The sequence below is a fragment of the Molossus molossus genome, unplaced genomic scaffold (genome assembly GCF_014108415.1).
Source record: "Molossus molossus isolate mMolMol1 unplaced genomic scaffold, mMolMol1.p scaffold_m16_p_12, whole genome shotgun sequence".
NCBI classification, from domain to species: Eukaryota; Metazoa; Chordata; class Mammalia; order Chiroptera; family Molossidae; genus Molossus; species Molossus molossus.
The window spans coordinates 72,039,437-72,060,232 of NW_023425347.1; the positions used below are offsets into that span (position 1 = coordinate 72,039,437).

The following is a 20,796-nucleotide window of genomic DNA, read 5'->3' on the forward strand; positions in this document are numbered from 1 at the left end:
CTCCCCACCTCTATGATCCACAGCTGCCTGTCACCCCCCACCTTTTCTCTGAGGGCTGAGAGGGCTTTGCTTCCTTGGCCAGGGCCTGCACTGATCCGAGTCTGGACCAGCTTGCTGTGTGTTAGGTGATTTCTTGATGAAGGTGCAAAGTCCACTCCCACCCTTTACAAAGGCCTGCAGAGGAGTTGGGCCACTCCCTTGTCACTCTGGATCCTTTTCCCAAAACTGCCCTCTCAGAGGTCATCAGTGCTTTTAAGGTGTCTTAATACAATGGTCTCCTTCTCCAACTTTTCTCTGACTGCTGACCACACCACATGTTTTGGAAATTTTCCCCTTAGGAATCTGGGATAACATGCTTCCTGTGCCTCTTCTAACTCGTAATTGTTCCTCCTCTGTCCCTTTCCTGTCTCCTGTACCTTATTTTTAAAAATTGATTTTAGAAAGAGGATGGAAAAGAGAGAGAGAGAAACATTGACATGAGAGAGAAACATCAATCGGTTGCTTCCTGCACGGGATGGAACCCACAATCTGGGCATGTGCCCAATTGGGAATCGAACCCACCACCTTTTGGTGTACGGGATGATGCTCCAACAAACTAAGCCACACTGGCCAGGGATCCTGTACCTTATCTTGACCCCAAGGCAGGAGTCTTCAGATTCTCTTCTTGGCTTTTGCTCTAATCTCTTCATACATTCTCCCTGACTGATTTCATCCATTCCCAAAGCTTTGACACTCACTCACTCCTTATTCCCTATAAAAAGGGGTAGGGATTCCTGACTTTCCAAGTCATGTGACAACTTATGAGAAAGGAGGCTCAGGGGTGGGGATGGGACACTCACTGAGCGAGGGTTTAGTCTTCCTCCCGAGGTCCCCACTCCCTCAAAATCATCCCCTTTGGGGAAGCAGTACCATCTGCCTCTGTGGACACCTACAGGGAGTTCTGTGGTACAAATTATGTCATTATGCTGAGGCCTCTTTGGCCCCTCCTTTGAGCCAGCTACTTGCCCTTCATTTTTCCTTTCTCCATCTGATGCTCTCAAGCTTCTCTTCCATAGTGTCTGTTCAGAGGGGATACTGTCTCCCCAAATGTGTCCAGCATCCTCCCTGGCTCCTGTTGCCCTCAGGACAAAGTACACACTCTCTCTCTCTCTCTCTCTCTCTCTCTCTCTCTTTCCATGGACTGGCTTCTAAGGTCCTGTACTATCTGTTCTAACCTGCACTTCTATACTTTCCTTTACTTGCTACCATCCTCCTTTGAGTCTCCCAGCCTGAGAGTTTCGATCCTCCACACCCTCAGGTCATTCTTGGCTTTGACCCCTGTCCTGACTGGAAGAGGAGGAAGTCAGATGAGCATACTCTGGCTCACACTCGGATGACACACATACACTCAAGAGCACAGGGACGCCCTAGGTCTCAGGTCAACGTTGAAACTAGAGACAGTTGGGCTTCCAGGAAGAGCCCCTTTTATCCTCAAGAGGAACCAGTTCTGGGTGGGCTTAGGTTAGGGTGGACAGGAGGAAAACACACAATTGGCTACTTACCTTGGGAGTACCTGGAGCCATGGCATCCTTCAGAAGTGAATTCTTGCTGCCAAGAAAGAAGAGAACAGGGTGACCATTCCACTTGCTGCCCAGGGCATGCAAGGGTAGAATAGCAAGAAGACCCCAACAAGAGAAGGCATAGCCAGCCTAGCCCAGCCCAGCCTGGCCAAGCTCCACCCAGTCCATTCAACCCCAGCTGGCCCTGCCTAGCTCAGCATCCATCAGGGGCTAAGGGCCAGAGCTGGTTCCTGGGAATGAATACAGACACTAGACATGGAAGGTTCCCGGTGGAGCCTGGTATCAGCCCTGAGGATTTCCACCTGCCCTGGATACCCCATTTCCTCCACTGCCTGTCCCCAGCCTGCTCTTAGCTCCTATGGGATTGGGGTGAGGGAGCTGACATGGCTCTTGTCAATTCTCCCTCCAACACGCTGCAAACTGCGTTAGGCCAGGAATGATCTCCCCCTGATTCAATTTGTCAGCCCCAGGCCCTCCGGCATCGGGCGCGGCAGGCGGGCGGGAGCTGGGCCCTGAAATATGGTGGGTGGCTTAGAGCAGGCAGGGGAGGGGGCGGGAGGTGATGGATGGGCTGTGGGGGAGGCAAGGACTGTGTTTAATAACAAAATTGGTATGCAAGGCCACATCCCGCGCTAAGCATGAGTGATCCAGAGCCACAAAGTATTACAAATCCCCGCTAAACAGATGCTGACAATGGAACAAGACGTATCAAATCAGATCCACTTCAGAAACATTAATATCCCTGTTCCTGTCCCTCCCTCCCTGCTGCCCCCACTATGCTCACATCTGTGCTCACACATTCACGCACGGCACGTGCACTCATTCAACCCCACACATACAAATACATGCACACACAGGCACTGGCTGATACACCCATGGAGGCAGACAGCCCATTCACATGGGGTCCCTACATAGACATATATACACTCTGTCCAGGTAAAGCAAACCCACAGATAGACAGAAAAGCACAAAGACACACAAATACATCCAAGCCAGAGCACACGGTGGCAGACATGGACTCACAGGGTACATATACAAGGAACACCCTTAGGGTCAGACAATGACACACCCAATACACAGGCAAAGGTATAGGCTGATGCAGAATAAGTAGTTGTTGTCACTCAGGGCCATTTTGCCCCCATGGGACATTTGGCAATGTCTGGAGACATTTTTGATTGTTACAACCTGGGGTGGGGAGTTTGCTATTGCCATTTAGTGGGTAGAGGATATTAACCATCCTACAGTGTGCACTGGGTAGCCCCTTACAATAAAGAATTATCCAGCCTAAAATGTCAATAGTGCTGAGATGGAGAAATCCTGGTATAAAGGCAGATACACACATATCCATTGTCTCTCTATCATTCTGTCAACAGTCTCGTAGATACATGTGGTCACACCCGATGGCTCAGACAAACAAACAGATGCACAGGCACAGAGTCCTATTCCCAGAGACATGGCCATAAAGACACATCCACAACAGTCACCCTTCCTGGATGAAGAGTTGCTCCCCAACCTACACCCACATAAATGCATGCCTAGATACAGCCACCAGCATGAACCGACACACACCCAGACACTCATGCACCGACAAACACAGACACATGGACACACACCTACACAGACATGTATGTCACGGTGCAGGAGCCCCAGGCTCGGCAGCAGGGTGAGGCTAAGGTCTGAGTGTAAAAACAGAGCTGTCTGCCTGTCTTATCACACAGTGGGCCATCAAAGACTGGGAAGGACGGACAGACCAGGTTCCATTCAAATACACTTTGTTCATAAATGGTCCTTGTATTCCTGCTCCATGCCTGGCCCTGAACTAGGTACTGGGAATCCAGGCAAGACACCAGGCTGCTCTTGAGGAGCAAGTAGCTTGTGAGTTCATGACGTTCATCCTTCTCCACTCTTTCATTCCCTCAGTCAACAAGTACTGACATTACCATTGTGCCGGGCGCTGTACCTGGACCTACAGGTACAGAAATGAAGCATCCCCTGTACAACACTGTTCTCACCGGACCCCTAGACTGAGATCTGAGTATTACCTGAGCAGGATCAGGTGAGAACAGAAAAGGAAAAAATGAACAATTACTGTGCTCCCAACACATGTGGCAGGTGTGGGCTAGGTACTTTATATGTGTTATCTTGATCCTCGCAGAAATTTTACGAAGTTGATTAACAGAGGTTAAGTGACACGTCTCTGCTCAAAGAGTCCAGGTTTGAGTGCATGTCTGATAGAGTCCAAAGTGCTGCTTTTTCACTGCCCACCTTGCTCCCCTCATGATACTCAGGGGTTAGGATGGAGGGCAGAGCTCTGAGATCTTTTTCTCTCTGTGCTTTGGGGAGGGTCCTGCTGACTCTGGGCTTTCGTTTACTCTGGTGATGAATAGAAACTGGGACATTGAGGGTCAGAATGTCCAGTCTCCCTGGGTCTTTTCCTGGCAATTCTCTTCCGTTTTCCTCATTTGGACTGCTACTAACGCAGACTTCTCCCCTCTCTCTGAGCTTGCACCCCCACCCCCTACCTTTCCTCCAACTACCTGATCACCTCCAAATGTGCCTGGTTCCCCAAAGACAGGAATCTGGCAAAGGACCTGCCTTGGAGAGGAAAGGTCTGAGCCCCAGGGCTGCAGGCAGCCCGCCTTCTGCCCAGCCCATGCGCTCAGCTCTGCCTTCTGTCCCTCCCTGTTTCCACAGCCCGCCCCCAACAATTTCCTCCCTTGCTCAGTCACTCGCTGCCTAGTGATCCATGGGTTTTAAATTATAACTGGGACCCAGGAAATGCGTTCCTAAGTACAATATTCATGGGCTGGGCTGACACTTTTAATTAAGGTGATTTACACTGAATTATCCTTGGAAATAAAGAAATGGTGCGCTGCCCGGGAATAAACCATCATCACTAGCCGCCTTTGTAAGTTACACTTCGTTTTAATCTATTTGGGGAATTGTTTATCTAGTTCATTACCCAACCAAACACCGAGGCCGGCCTTAAATAAGGCTTAAGTGGGGGTGGGGCACTGCCATCTCCACACCCCGCCTCTCCTCCACAGTCACCCAGCCTCTCTCTGGCTCCTTCCAGTCCTTTTAAAGCACTGACCAGAGAGCTAGCTTCTCAGTCTAGAGGCCAGAACTCAAAGTGCCTCTGGAAGCCTCCCAGAAGAGGTGTCTGAGCTCAGGCTAGGTGACGCCATGCCTCGTTTGCAGCTTTGTGCAATCTCTCTATGTCCAAGGCCTTTTTCTCTGGGTGGAAACTCCTGCCTGAGGGCCACAGAGAAGTCTGGGGCTACCCTTCCTTCTACCTGCCCTTCAATCTTCAGCTTCCATCTGTGCTCCTACCTATCAGTACACATCCAGACTCCACCCCATCGCATCTTAGCTTAGCATGCCCAGAGCCCTGTCTATCATCTCCTTCCCTCACATGGTTGCTTCTCTGTCATCCTGTTATCCAAGTCAGAAAGCTCTTCCTAGTAAGTACCCAAGAAGTCATCAGCTAAGTTCTCTTGCTTCTTCCTCCACCAGTCTCCCATCATTCCCTCTTCCCACTGCCACTACTCTTGTGCTAGGTCAGCCTCATCATCTGCCCAGAGAGCTAGCTTCTCAGTCTAGAGGCCAGAACTCGAAGTGGCTCTGGAAGCCTCCCAGAAGAGGTGTCAGAGCTCAGACACCTGTCCCATGGACCGGCCCAACCTCCTCACTTGCCTCCCTGCTCCTCTTTCCAACTCATGCCCCACACTGGACTCCTACAGCTCAGCTCCCTCCTTCTGGCTCACCAATGTTCTAATTCCCCACTACCTTTAGGACAACCTCCAGCATCGAAGGCCCTACTCTATCTGTCCTCAATCTAACTTTGCCCTCCTTGTTCTGACTAGCTGAGTCCTGGGGTCTAGGAACCCTGAGCAGGACTGAGAGGGGACAGAGAGAGGATGGGGCGAGGGAGGGTGCATGGGCATAGCCTCTGGGAAGTGGTTCTCTCAGGGTGTGTGAGCACATGTAGGGGTGCTGGAATGGGGATGTATGTACCTGTACATCATGTACATATGTTTGCACCTGTGTCTGTGAAAAGCAGCCAGCCTTAGTTTGGGAGTTGGAAGGTCCCCGCTTCTCTGTGTGAACCCTGGGGGGTATCTGAAATAGAAGCCTGCTTGAGGTGGGAGTCGAGGGAGGCTGAGGGTACACCACCAGGCCCACCCTGAAGGGCTCCTTGGGAGCAACCCTGAGGTGGGCTGAGGGAGGATAGGGAGGGCAAAGGAGGCGAAGGCAGGGTAAGACAGGAAAGGGTTAGGAGAGAAGAGGAAAGAAGGGGGATGGAGCAGAGAGGAGAAGGGATAATGGAGACGAGGGGAAAGTGCTGGAGAGGAAGCCTCTAGCTATGTGGCATGGATAGAGGAATGCCCTCATTTAGGCTCCACCCTCCTGCAGGACTCAGTTTCCCCATCTGTGAAATGGCTGGTAGAAGGCCCTCTCAGCTCAGGTTGCCGAAGGCGGGGAGAGGAGGGGCGAGAACCAGGTGCTACATCTTTTTCCAGCCTCCTCGGCCGGCCGTCCTGCCTCCCTGAGAGCGGGCAGGGGCGGGGCAAGGGCAGCCAAGGCTGGAGCCCTCCCCAGCTAGCCCGCAGGGAGCTGACACGGTCCTGGGGAATTTATCACGCACCCAATTACAATGTTAATTGGCAAGTTCCTGAAATCAATTAATTCGCAAATTTTTTCCAATTAAAAATCCAGATAAATCACGAGGGCGGCGGCGGGCCGGTCCAGCCTGCAGTCCGGTGGGCGCAGCGGCCGCAGGGAGGGAAGAGGGGAAGGCGAGGGGAGGGGGCAGCGGGCGCGGCTGCCCTTGAACGCCTTTGCCGGCCGGTCGGACTGTCAGCGCGCCGGGCTCAGCGGGGCCGAGACAGATAAAACCATCGACCCGTCGCCGCCAGCGCTTCGGCTTTATCGATCCGACGGGAATTTCACTTGCTGTGCAGATCCCGCTGTCCGGCTGTCAGACATTGGGTGGGGGTGGGGCGTGCCAGGGGTTAGGGGGTGCTGGGCTGGGCCTGGACGTGAGGGCACAAAAGTGGGGGAGGCAGCACACAGACGTGAGAGGTGGCGCAGATGTGGGAATTCTGGGTGGGGAAATGGCCATGGGAGTAAGGGTGTAGAAGTAGGGGATGCTTTGAGGGGATGTGGGGGAGGAGGGACAGGTGCAGGGTCATGGGTGGGGGTGGAATAAGAAAGGCTGTGGGCAGAAGTCATGTCCTGGTCAGTGCAGGGGCGGGGCCGTGGGGACAAGGCTGTAGTGTGGCCCCCACTGAGGAGGCAGAAAGAAAGCTTGGACCCCCATTCTCCAGACCCTTAGGGGTGCACTGCTTTTACAAGGTTCTGCAGGTCCCTCCATCTCTGCCTCTATTCTCTGTTCCCGTTGAGGGGAAGTCCCTCATTGGAATCAAATTACCCAGAAACCCTCCTGCACAGCCAAGGTGTGGAACTCAACTGTAGAGGACATTTCTTTCACTCTCTGCCCCTTCCAGGCCAGTCCTAGGTGTGGACGTGCACATTTGGGGTTAAGAGCATGGACACTAGAGTCAGATTGCTTGCTTGAGTGTAAATCTTATCTTTACCACTTTATTAGCTGTGCAACCTTAGAGAAGTCACTTAACATCTCTGTACCTCAGTTTCCTTAACTGTAAAATGGGGTTAATAATTATTACCTACCCTAGGGAGTTGTGAAGATTAAATAAATTAATGCAATATAATAAATACCACTATATGCTTTGGCACATAGTGAGAGTGAGTGTTCAACAGGATTGCTATTATTCTCAATAGTATAGTCTTCTGTGGTAGTTTTAAATACTCACACAAATTCTTTGATACTCTTCCCTTCAAGAGGTAGAGCTTATATAGTTTTATTCTCCTCTCTTGAGTGTAAGCTGGACTTGGTGACTTTCTTCTAATGAATAGAGTAGAATATATGGGAAGAAATAGCGTATGACTTCTGAGACTAGATCATAAAGGGCATTGTGGCTTCCTCCTTTGTCTCTCTCTTAGATCACTTCCTCTGTGGGAAGTCAGCTGCCACGTCATAGGAAAATTCAAGCAGCCTGTGGAGAGCCCCACGTGTTGAGGACCCGAGGCCCCTGCCGACAGCCCTGTGAGTGAGCCATCTTGGGAATGGATCCTGCAGTCTCCGTCAAATCTTCAGATGACTGCAGCTTTGGCTGACATCTTGACTGCAGCCTCATGAGAGACTCTGAGCCAGAAGCTGCAACTCCCCTCAACCTCCCAACTAAGCCTTTCCTGAATTGGCCCATTGAAACTGTGAGATGATAAATGTTGTTTCAAGCTGCTCGGTTTAGGGGTAATACAGCAATAGGCAAATAATTCATCTTCCTTCAAAATTAAGCTCGGGCCTCACCTCCCTCAGCAGGCCTTCTGTGCTCTGTGCTGGGATTGGTGCCTTGCTGCAGCTCCCACAGCTCCAAGGCCTTCCCATAAAGCAATCGCTATCCCTCAGGGTTTCTATCGCCCGGTCCTCCTTACCCCCATGCAATGTGCTTCAGAGGGTGGGGCATTTCTCATTCACCTTGGGGCCCCCTGCACCCTGCACAGGGGATTAGGTGAGAGGGTAGCAGGAAGAAGGATCAGTCTAGTCCGATGACTTGAACTGAACTGGTGGGGCAGGTTGTTCTCCTGTGGCAGATTTTATTTTCCGAAGATGGCTGCAGCCACATCCCCCATCACACGTGCTTTTTTACAACATGAGTTCGCCTTTCTCCCATCACAAGGTGGGGTGAATGTCCCTTCCCTTTGAATCCGGGTGGGCTAATACTGCCTTGACCAATAGAGTACAGCAGACGTGACATTAAGTGATTTCGGAGGCTAGGTTAGAAAAGGTGGTGCAGCTCCATGTCGTTGGTGAGAACATTTGTTTTAGAGCTCCAAGCTGCCCTTGGAAGTCCAGCCGCCACAAAGCTGCCATGCGACAAGGAAGCCTGGGCCACATGGAGAAGCCATGTGTAGGTGCTTTGATCACAGCCCCAGATGAAGTCCCAGATGACAGCCAACATCAACCGGCACATGTGGGAGTGACAGAACTTCCAGAGGACCCCAGCTCCCAGCTGTTGAGTCTTCCTAGGCCCTAGACATCCTGGAATAGACACAAGTCATCCCCTCTGTGCTCTGTCTGAATTCCCAACTCCATAGATTCCATGAACATAATGAAATGGTTGCTTTAAACCCCTATGATTTGGGGTAATTAGTTATACCCCTCCTCTGCTCTGTTTGATAACCTGGCTCCTCCACAAGGCTGTCCAGCAGGTTCTGCCCAGTTCTTGAGGCAGGGGCAGGGGAGGTGGGGTGAAGCAGTGAGGGACACGCCTGGACACATTCTCAAGATTGTCACTTTTCTTTTTTTTTTTTAAATTTTTTTATTTTTGGTATGTGCCCCTAGCGGGAACCGAACCTGGGACTCTGGTCTGCAGGCTGATGCTCCAACCACTGAGCCAAACCGGCTAGGGCAAGATTGTCACTTTTCAGACCTGGAGATTCATAGAAAAGGTACTGTTTACTCCCCTGGATGGCAGCACTGGGCTGCACTTCTGGTGGGGCTGCCAGGCCCAGTCCCTGCTGCTGTTATCCTCCCCGAGGCAGTGCAGGGGCTGTGGCAGTGGTTTATCCCTTCCTAGCTCCTCTTGTGCCCTTTAGAGACTGAGCCTGAAGAGGGGCCACTCTCCTCACATCTCTAAAAATAGAGCAAGAAGAGAAAGGCAGCACTATTCAGCGGGAGGACTGAAAGCAGAGCGGAGGAGAATGGCGGCAGGGCCTTGTCTTCTACCTAGAGGCTGGGGTGCGGGCCAGGAGGCTCTTCCTGGGACTTGGCAGCTGGAGCCCCGAGTGGAAGCCTCCTGGCAGGCAGCTCTCCTGTTAAATGGCTTACCTGGTGGGCAGTTGGGCCAGCTGTTCCAGTTCTTGCTCCATGTGCTCCTGCAACTCGCTGGGCCTCAGCAGGACCTGGCAGATGGGGCAAATAGGGGCCTGGCTGTCAAACAATGCTGCTGCCTTTTTCTTACCTGGCAAGGGAAGAAGAACAGACAGAAATATAAGCTGGTCTGGTCTGTGCAGGAAACCAAGTGTCCTAATCCTTCAACCCAAGTCAGCTGGCGCTTCCTAGGTGAAAAGTGAGCCTGAGGTTCTCGGAGCTCATGAGCATCTCTCCTCTTTGCAGCTCCAGAAGCTGGGGCCATGAACGGCGCCTCCTCAGCCAGCTGCCCCTCAGAAATCTACCGGAACACCATCTATCCTCTGGGCCAGCGATTTTCAACCAGAGTGCTGCGTACACTGGTGAATTTTTAAAACATGCAATACTTGACTACTTAGTCAGGGGCACTTTTCCCTTAGACTGTCAAATGAAAAAATGACAACAAGCAACACAACAATAGCCATCTGATGTGAATGGATCAAAATTATACCTTTTTTTTTTTGTCAGATTGGCAAAAAATTAATATATTTTTTGGTGTGCCGCAGAATTTGAGTAATTAGTTTATGTGTGCCATGAGATGGAAAAGGTTGAACATTGCTGCTTTAGGCAATCAAACCTTGATCACTTCATTTCGCATAGGCTAGTGAAGGTCTCAGTTTAATCATACCATCACCCAGAATATCCAGGGCCCCCTCTCTCTGTTTCTCCTTTCTCCTCGCTGCTTTCACACTCCCCAAATCTGGAGAAGGAAGAAAAGAGAAAGCATTCTTCCTGCAAGCATTCAACAAACACTGTCTGCTGTCTACCCTCAGCAGTGGGACCCGACTACAATCAGATCTGGTCCCTGCCCTTGAGGCACTCACAGTCGAGTAGAAAAGACTGACAAGGACCGGGGTGAACGCCATCTTTCAGGGTGGCTCTCTCTCAGTTCCTCACTTTTCCTCAGCCTGTTCTCTCCTCGCTCTGCACACTGGGTGATCTTGTTCCTGTGCCCTCCAGCATCTGTATCTCACCCCCAGGTCCCTCCCGTGTTCTCCAGGCCCCTATATTCAAAGGCCTTTGGGACACCAATGCCTGCATGTCCCCAGAGAATCTGAAACTCGACAATCCCCAAACTAGTTTTTTAGCTTCTTCAACCCTCCCCAGACCTGCTTCCCTATAGTAGTGCCCCTCTCAGTTAATGACACCTGCATTCACCTAGTCACCCAGGCCAGTAACATTGGCCACCAGTCCTGTCTGTTCTCACCTTCAGTATTGCTGGAGTCTTTACCCTCCCTTTCCAGGCTATGCCACTCGCTGGCCTCTGTGAGTTTCACAGATTCTGGACTTTCCCCTCCAAAACATCCTTCAAAATGTGTGCTCCCAATACACAAGTGCACATGGGTACAGTGCTGGCTCTACTGGCTTGGGGGCCAGCTGGGAGCCTAAATTCTGTCCCCACTCTGTTCCTGATGGCAACGAGAACACACCATACTGGGAAGGAGCCTGAAGGTTGCCCAGTACACCCTCTTGGGATGCCTAAACCCCTTCCCTTGCACTTTCCCCACCCAGGCCTCCCCGGCCTCTGCTTGTAGGCACAGGGTTGAGGAGTCCTGTTCCTCTAGAAACATCCCTGCCTATCCATGTGAACTCTGACTGCAGAAAGGAGTCTTTTAGCTTAAGCCCAGAACTTTCTCGCTGTTTCTTCTACCTACTGGGGCCCGGGGAAGGTAAAAGTCCGTTTTAAGAGAGACTAGCTGTGCCGGTGACGATCAAGATGGTTGCTTGAGCAAGGTGCCAGATTAAAAATACAAATGCCCAGTTAAATTTTAATTTCAGATAAACAATGAGTATTTTTTACTGTAAGTACATCCCAAATGCTGCATAGGATATACTTAGACTAAAAGTTATTTATTGTTTTTCTAAAATTCAAATTTACCTGGATGCCCTGTAGTTTAGCAACGCTGCTTGAGGAGCTCCCAGCTCTGGCTGAGCACAAGGACCCACGCCCCTGTGACACAGACAGAATGACCATGGCTCTCCACGGAGCCCGACCGAGTCCTCTGAGAGCTCAAAGGAAGGAGTAATTTATTCTGGGTGTGTGTCTTCAGGAGTAGAAAAAAGGCTTAGCCAAAGAAATGAAATTTAGGTTGTGACTTAGAAGTGTTCCAGGCAGAGAATGGGAGCGAATGAATGAATGAATGGGTTGTGAGGTCCTTGTGAGCAGAGAACATTTCTTATCCATCTTTATATCTACAAACAATTGAAAACAGCCCTGGCCGATTTGGATCAGGGGTTAGAGCGTCGGCCCATGGACCAGAGAGTCTCGGGTTTGGTTCCCGCTAAGGGCACGTGCCTCGGTTGCGGTTTGTCCCCGGCCCAGGTTGGGGTCAGGTGGGTGGCAACCACTTGATGTGTCTCTCTCATGTGGGTGTTTCTCTCTTTCTCTTCCTCCCCCTCTCCCTCCCTCTCTATCTGAAGAAGATGAATGCAAAAATGTCCTCGGGTGAGGATAAAAAAAAAAAAAGAAAGAAAACAGACCTGACACAGGCTAGACGCTCAATGGAAGCAAGGGAGAGGAAAAGAGGAAGGGAGGGAAGTGAGATAGGAACCAAGAGCAGGTTGTCCTGGAAGCCAGATGACCTTTGCAGAGTTGGGGTGTCAGCTGTGGAAGCTTTGTTTGTATCAGGGTGGGGTAGGTAAGGCTCTGTCTAGCCTGTGGCTAGGTCTCTGAGGAAGGATAGAGGCCCTACTGATCCTGTGCCTTGGTGGCTGTGCCTCAGCTGCTCAGGGGACAGCTCAGGTAGGCAGCTCTGAGTAAAAGCAGATGTAGCTCTGGTCTGGGAGTGAGGAGATGAGGATTTGAGTCTTAGCTCTGCCTCTAATTTCACTCAGCCAGAGAATCACAGAGGTGAGTGAGACCCTAGACAGTCTCCAGGCCATTATCTTTATTTTACAGATGGGAAAACTGAGGCTCAGAACTGGACAGGGACCCCTGTACTTGGCTCTTGACCTCATTGCCCCATTCATTTTTACGTTCAGCAAACATTTATTAACAGTTATTCTACTTTAGGTATTATTCTAGGAGAATCTGGGATTCACAGATAAATAAAACACATCCTTGGCCTCAAGGAGGTCACAAACTAGTAGGGAAGCCAAGAGGGAAAGTTAGTGATTCCAATCAGTGCAGCCCTGGTCAGGGCTGAGGGAGGGCTGCTAGGTCCAGGGAAGGGTGAATAAGAGTTGACAAGGCTGTTGAAACAGATCACGGAGCCCAGGCCTGCGTTTAAGGGGGAAGATGGTGAGGGAGGAGACTGGAGAAGGAGGAGGATCCAAGGCATGGGGTTTGAGCTAAGGTGGAAATATGAAGGTTTAAGCCCCGTTAGCCTGGGATGCCAGCTCTGGTTCCTAGGGCTCCCAGAGCCCAGATTCCTCTGCCAAGCCTGGCACCAGGCTTCAGCATTCCCACATACCTGTTCTCAGTCCATCTGTCTTGCTGCCATAGAGATCTATTTTCTGAAACTGAAGCTTGGCCTCGGTTTCCCTGTCAGGACAATGGGCCTTCTCCTAGCTCCCAGCTTCAGGAATAGCACGGGGAGGAATCTGAGGAGGAACTCCGCAGCCTACGTTTTCCATCCCAACCCCATTTTCTCAGGGGCTGGAGTGGCAGGTGTCAGCATGGCCATGGGCCTCCTGCTTCCCCTCCCCCGCTGTGTTCCCTATAATTTTATATTGAGACCTGTGGTCATGACGTGGGTTTTACTGCACTAACGACATGGCCTGCCTAGGTTTAATGACAAAATCCATACTCTGGCCCTGGGCCTGCTCCTCGTTTGCATAATTCCCAGAATACAGCTCCCTGAAGCTTTTGACCTGGGCCATTACAGTGGCCATAAAATGGGCCATAAAAGCACTGGGGATGGCCAAGAGGAGGGGGCTTTGGTCTGGTGGGGGTGGGAATGAAGTCCTCAACCCCCTACTCTTCCTAGGCCTGGGAGGACGGCTCTTCCTCATCCTCTGGCTCTTCCTTTCCACAGTTCCCAGGCTGGAGAGGCCTCCAGAAATCCTTAGCCCAGCTGCCCATCTGATGCAGAAATCCCTTCTTCAACACCACTGCCAGCAACATAGGTAGGCAGACCGAGCCCACCAGCGGCAGGCTGTCAGAAAGCATCTTCTCCGTGAGCATCCCTTACTCCTGCCCCTGACCTCCCACCCCATAGCTGGCCAAGCCCTTTGCCACAGGTGGGTCTAGGTCATTCGGGCCTATGTTGTATCTTGTCCCTCTTTGGAGTCCTAGCTCTTTAGGGAGGTCAGGAGCCAGTCTGAGCAGCACGGTGGGGAGACATGGGAAGCCAGAGGGGCTGGGGACAGGGACTGGGACGGGCTGTCAGTGCTAAAGATGATGAATGGGGGAGGTGAGGCGGGAGGCCCGGTGTTATCGGCTGTAGATGGAGGGTGCGGGCGCTCGCCGCTCCTGCTAATCCCCGAGCGCTGCCTCAGCCCTTGCACTGATAACGAGGAAATGGGACTGACAACAATTTTTAGCTGAGAGATTCTTCACCAAAATGCCAGGCGGCCGGAGGTCTGACAGCGCCTGATTGAGTGTGTGAGTGTGTGGGGGGAACGCCTGCAGCCCCCTCCCCTCCCATGCAAAGATGGATCGCTCATTCCGCCTCCCGTCCACATTCATTACCGCACCTCCTCCCTCCTCCCAGTTCCCACAGCACCTGCCACCTCCACTGCTCTGCCTGCCGCAGGTATCCCCTGAAGCAAGAGGAGAGTGGGGAGCAGAGGGGCCCTGACCTCTCCTCAGCCTTAGGTAGGGCACCTCAAGCTCAAAGAGCTGAGAGGTGACTGAAGAGTCAGGGCTGAGAGTCAGGCCCTGCCTGGAGGCTCCCTAGCTGTGTGGCTCTAGAGGGTCACTTTCCCTTTCTGAGCTGCCGGAATACCTTCCCTACCAGAAATTGTCTTCAACAGGAAGTGACTGACTGGGCTGTGAGGGGGGATACAGACATGTTGAGGAGAGAGGAGAGGTCAAGCCAAGTAGCCTTTTCCTTGCCTGGGCCAGGCTTTGGCCAGTCCAGCCCTCAAGCCTTGCAACCAGGTCTGGAGTACCGGGGTCCCAGATCAGCCCTCTGCTGCCCCCCTCTGTTGGGAACTGCTGACCATTGGGAGCAGGCAGCTCCAGGGCTGGCCCAGCTGCTCCTTCTAGGTCATTTTCCACAGTGAGGCCTGCAGCAGTGGACACTGGAGGAGGAGGGTCTCACTCAAAGGGAAAGTCCTCCCTTCCTAGGTCACTAACCCACGTTTGGCCCTGCAACTCCCCACCACGTGATGGCCTCTCTGGCTTGGCCTGTTTGGTTTTGTCCCAGCTCTGTTGCTTGTGGTTCCATTCTTTTTTTTTTTTTGCACAGATAGAGTGGGAGGGAGAGAGAGGGAGAGAGAGGAAGAGAGAGAGAGAGAGAGAGAAACATCGACATGAAAGGGACACATCGAGTGGCTGCCACCCGCACGACCAACCAGGGCCAGGGACAAACTGCAACCGAGGTACATGCCCTTAGCGGGAACCGAACCTGGGTCTCTCCGGACCGCAGGCCGATGCTCTAACCGCTGAGCCAAACCGGCCAGGGCTGTGGTTCCATTCTTGCCTCTCTGTTCAAGCAGCAAATCCCAGCTCCATGATCTTTTCTCTACAGACCTATAAGGCAGGGCTTAACTGCCTGGTGTCTGACATAAGAAGGAGGAGGGTTAAAATGAGGGTGAGGGTTAACTCTAATGACAGATGGCAATGGAGGCGGAAACTTTTAAGAGTAAATACGTGTGTCTATATGTGTGTTTGTGTGTATACATGTGTGTGTCCTGCCCGTCCTCTCCTCACACCTCTGACAGAAGGGCTTTCATTTCCTAGTGACCAAGACTTAGAAGAGCCTTCAAGCAATATTCAACAGAGTTACCTCTTACTAGCCGTGAGACCCTGAGCAAATCACGAAACACTTCCGAGCTTCAGTTTCTTCTTGTGTGAAGTAGGGATAACCACTACTAACCAATTAAATGAAGGCTGTGTACAGGTGATGAGTCATTATTATCTCTGGTAGGACACTAGCACAGTTTGTATTTGTGCCTGTATTTACCCCATCCTGATACCAGCCTGGCTTTGCCCTGCACCTGACCTTCTTCTCTGCCATGATCTAGGTTGTGCATCACTCAATAGGCAGGTACCCTGGCCCTTTTTGTCCTCCATGGAGTTCCTTCTTCTTCTACATGCACCTATATATCTATTTATTGGTTTGTATGTCAATATATCTGTCCATCTACCTACTTATCCATAATAATAACTGTTTATTGAGTGTTATATGTTAGGCTGTAGGTTTAGTGCATTTTATCTCATTTAATCCTTACACTATTCCAGAGGTGAGGTGTTATTTATCTTTATCACACTGATGAGGAAAAAGGGAGCTCAGAACAATGAAGTGACAGAGCTAGAAGGTTCAGAGCAGAGATTTAAATCCAGGTACTTCTGTCTCCAGAACGAATGCTGTTAACCACTGCACAACACCCAGCTACCTACCCTCCCATCCACCCACCTCAGCAATGATTCAAATATTCAACAGATGGCCACTGGGTCAGCTGGTATGGATGCCATACAATAATGAGGAAGACAGATACACTGCCCTCAGGAAGTTTAGCACCTAACTGTGGATTGAGATATTAAACCAACGTCCTCAGAGTGGTCTTAGAAAAAGGGAAGTACATGGAACTTGGGAGTATACCATCTACTGCGGGAGGTGAAGGAAGTGATGTTTAAGCAAAGACTTGAAGGATGCGTGGGAACCAGTTAGGCAGTGATGGTGGAGTGGTGTTCTGGACAGAAAACAGCAAGCTTAAAGGCACAGAGGGGAGGAAGCCCAAGTGAAGACTCGAAAAGAGTTCAGTGTGGCTGGAGCAGGAACAGTGAGGGGCAGAGTGTTGAGATGTGATGATAGGCCAGACCCTGGAGGATTTTAAAAATTACATTAATAATTTGGTGTGTTTAAAAAAATTTTTTTTCTTTATTGATTTTAGAGAGACAGGAAGGGAGAGGGAGAAAGAGATAGAAACATCGATGAGAGAGAACATTGATTGGCCGCCTCCTGCATACCCCCCACTGGGGATTGGGCCCACAACCTGGGCATGTACCCTGACCGCAAATCGAACTGGCGACCTCTTAGTGCATGGGTTGATGCTCAGCCACTGAGCCACAGTGCCGGGCTGGTATGTGTGTGTTTTTAAACATACAAGTGAGAAGCCATTGAAGAGTTTTAAGCAGGGAAGTGATGTATCAGGCTTGCATTTAAAAAAGATTGTTCTAAAATGCAAATGCAGGAGGGCTGTTTAGGAGGTTATCTTACTAACTCAGGTGAGGCATAATGGTGACTTGTCCTAGCACGATGATGATGATGATGGAGATAACAGAGGTAGGTGGATTGGACTTGGGGAAAAGGACAGAAAGGAGTCAAGGATGACTCCCAGGTTCCTGGCTTGTGCAACTGCTAGATGGTAGACCATTTACTGACTTGTGGAACAGGAGGATGAGCAGCAGGCTTGGCAAGGAAGATGAGTTCAGTTTTGAATGTATTCAGTGTGAGGAGCTAAGCCATGTTAAGACATCCATTTGAAAATGCTGAGTAGGCACTATATGTAAGTCAGAGCTAGAATTATGGAACTGGAGTTCACTACTGCATCTTCTGTGACTAGAACAATGTCTGGCATTTGGTAAATATTCAGTAAATATTTCCTGAGTGAATGAGGAAAGGAATGATGTTAAGAGTAGGTGAGATCACTTGGGGAGAGAGTGTACAGTAACCCTAAGTAACTCCAACAGGTGGAAGAAATTTAAGTCATCAAAAACTAAGAAGGAACAGACAAGAGGAGGATGAAAACAAGTGTGACGTCATAGAAGCCAAGAAGGGAAGAATTTCAAGGAATGGGGGGAATGTTATGGATAGGGTCACATGCTACTGAGAGGTCAAGAACAGAAGGTATGAGCAGTGTTCCAACCACCCATCATATCCACAGTACGACTTCCCCCCACTTCATCTATTCTTCATCCATCCAAACCACCTAATTACTCATCCCCTGTCCCCTCTCACGCATCCCCTTCCTCCTCTTCTCTCCAGAAAACCATGATTGGCGCCTCTGCTGTGTGTGGAACAGGAAGAGTTAACATGCTGACAGACGGCATTTTTTACCTTCAGTCAATATGAACAAGGCCCCAAGACTATGATTCCAAACATCTGGATTTCATCAATATGTGATCTGTCATCGTATATTGGCATTCCCCAGTCCCTGCGCCAGAGCAATGCGGCTGGTTTTATTAATACGTCAAATACATTATCCGTGTAATACACTTGTCTGGCTGGGGCCTCCCGCTGGGGCGGGGCGGTGGATTTGAATGTATGATGAATCAGTTTGCATTACATGTTCGTAAGTCATCATTTGTCAGGATTAATAGGCATCCCTGGTCGAGGAGGTGGGGGTGGGGTGGGCAGAGGAGAGACATGTATTTAGCTGTGGCCCATACTTATCTGCCAGTGCCCAGAGAGGCCCTGCACCCTCCTACCCAGACCCCACAGCAGTGGCTGGTGCTCGAGGGGTAGAGGTGACATTTTTTAGCAGTTTTAGAGGCACTTAAAGCCAAATAGACCTATCTGTCTCTGCATTGGGCTTACCAAGCAACCAAAAGGGATACGGCAGGGACCATTTGCACAAGCTGGCTAACTCCTACTCATCCTTTAGGACTCAGAACTTCTTCTCCTAGGGATTTTCTCTGACTTCCCCAGACTGCTCTAGGTGCCACCTTTGTGCTTCTGTGCTACTTCTAGTCACACAGTGTTATAATGGTCTAGTACGTGTCTGTTACCCTCTTTAGACCATACATTTCTTGAGGGCAAGGAGTAAATTGTTTACTGCTGCAGCCCCAGCATCTGGCAGATGGCATAGCCCAAAGTAAGACAATAGTACTGTAGTAGTACAGGCAGAAATCAATAAATATTCTTTAAATGAATGAGTAATGATCACGGGCCTTGCTAAACCCCCCAAAGATGCAGATGCTAGCTGGGAGAGGTTGTGGTTTCTTTCTAAGTCCTTGTCCTCACCCTGACCCTGGTCTGGTTGTCTATCTTACTGTATGTACTTTTCTTCACTTGCTCCTCTTCCTTCCGTAACACGCGTGCAGGCCTCCTCACACAGCACCGGGTTTCTTTTTTTTTTTTCTTTTCTTTTCTTTTTTATTTTATTTTTTTATCATCAGATAGAGTGGGAGGGAGGGAGAGAGACAGAGAGAAACATCAATGTGATAGAGCCACATTGACTGGTTGCCTCCTGCACGATCTGACCAGGGCCAGAAACGAGCTGCAACCGAGGTACGTGCCCTTGACCAGAATCGAACCCGTGACTCATTGGTCCGCAGGCCAATGCTCTAACTGCTGAGCCAAACCGGCCAGGGCAGCACCGGGTTTCTTACATGTGATATATATACTCAGCTAAAATACATAGGGGTGACAGGTCATGCCCACATGCCTTTGCCATCTTCCAGTCTCCTTCTACTCTGCTGGCAGAAGCTCAGACTGGCACTGCCACTCCACTTGGCTTCCTGCTACCTCCAGGTCCTTGTGCAACAAGAATCTGGCTGGTGCCCTGACCCCTATTGTGATGGATGCTATTTACTACCTCTGGGCACAGAGGGGGCCCAGACTGAGTCAGGCATGGCTCCTGGGTGGCCAAAGGCAAACACCTGCAATGCAGGCAGGTGGAGGTCAGCCTGTGTGAATAGGTTTAGGCTCAGACTTGGGCTTGAGTTGGAGCCAAGAGCTCTGGACCAAGGCACAATCATGCTCACTGAGTCTTGGGCATAGACTCTGAAACCTTGGCCCCATGAACTTTTGCTCCAGCCAAGTATACCAACCAACCTGTTTGGAGGCTAGTGGGCCTTCAGGGGTCACCGCTGACCTAGGCTGTCCCAAACACAACTGTAGCCTCTGTCCTCTTCTGGAGTTACAATTCAGTTCCCCTCCTTCCTCAGCTAATAACTTCCAGACAGTGCCCTGGGCTGGGCCGGGCCAGTGGTGGGTGGGGCAGGTGAGGTCTCCCAGAGTTCCCTTGGAATAGGCTTCATAAACTCCAGAAAAGGGCCCAAGTCAGGAAAATATCCACAGATGGACATACACATATGTCCTCTCAAACATTTACGTATGTGCACATGTGAGCATTGGCGTACACAGGTGCTCAGACAACTGTGGATATTTTTTCACATCTAGACAAACACACCTGAGCACCTATGCATATATGCAAATGTAGACTGAGGAGACCTGTATCCTCGTGCCAGCATGCCCACACACTTCACTTTCCCCTAGTGCCTTCCTCGCTGTGGAGCCAAAATGCTAGGACTGTACTGTTTAAAGTAAAGTAAATCCAAGTGTGCTTTACCCCCTGCTGGCTCTGACTATGGGCTTATAAAAACGAAGTGGGAACCTCCGCAGCTGTGGGCAATAAATCGTGAACCGCTAAGGAGGGCAGTGTTACCTGCTTCCTCGGCTGGTGGGTGGAACTTGGGGCACTGGTTACAAGTGCCTGCAGGGCTGATGGCAGTGGGCCAGCTGCTTGGCCTCAGGCACTGCCTGCTAGCCCAGCCCGAGCCACCTGTCTCCAACAGACCTGCAGGGTCAACAGCCCTAGAGCCCCAGAGGGTGAGCCAGGGCCGAGAGAGAAGCAGAGAGAAGTTGAGGAAGAGAAGGGCTGGGGTGGGCAGAGTGAGCAGGACAGCCACGTGCTGCTGAGGCTGAGGGGAGCCCTCGCATCTGGAGATCAATTAGCATCAATTACTGACTTCATTTAATTGTCGTCCAAGATGAATTTGTCATTTTTAGCTGGGAATTAATGGGAGACCTTCACCTCTCCCTGGCAGCAGCCGAGGAGCCAACATCGGTCACCTCAGCCTCCTAGGAGCCCTGACTCCTGCTTGGAGCTGGGGCCAGCAGGGGCAGGCAGCTCGTGGGGCTCCTGCTCCCTGGGCACGCTCTGGCCTGCCCCAGGCTCGGCCGGCCTGGCCCACTGCAGCCCAGGGCTAAGGTGGGGGCCGGGGTCCAGTGTAGCAGTCTTTTGCAGCCTCTGGCTTCAGCCAGAAATTAATTTGCTGGGCTGAGCATGTTTACCTTTTCCCAGCAAAGGCGAGACAGTAAACAGCGGACCAGCGGCTGAAATTGAATTGATAACTGCATCAACGTGCCAGATAACGCCTAAAATAATACGCCGATAAGGAAATTC

General features: G+C 50.9%; 1 protein-coding gene and 1 long non-coding RNA gene across 5 annotated transcripts in view; one reads left to right on the plus strand and one right to left on the minus strand.

Annotated features, from left to right (window-relative positions):
* The window catches only part of RNF220 (ring finger protein 220), a 228,946-nt gene that overhangs the window by 28,175 nt on the left and 179,975 nt on the right, over positions 1-20,796 (minus strand). For all 4 annotated transcript variants that reach the window (XM_036255491.1, XM_036255493.1, XM_036255490.1 and 1 more), the window contains exons 3-4: positions 9,475-9,607; positions 1,542-1,587 (exon numbers count right to left, since the gene is read on the minus strand). In XM_036255491.1, the coding sequence (XP_036111384.1) occupies positions 1,542-1,587; positions 9,475-9,607 (179 nt within the window). The remainder of the gene's footprint in view (positions 1-1,541; positions 1,588-9,474; positions 9,608-20,796) is intronic.
* On the plus strand, positions 8,996-13,614 carry LOC118626134. Its single transcript, XR_004958869.1, has 3 exons — positions 8,996-9,095; positions 9,763-9,878; positions 13,533-13,614. It is a non-coding gene; the product is annotated as an uncharacterized LOC118626134 (long non-coding RNA).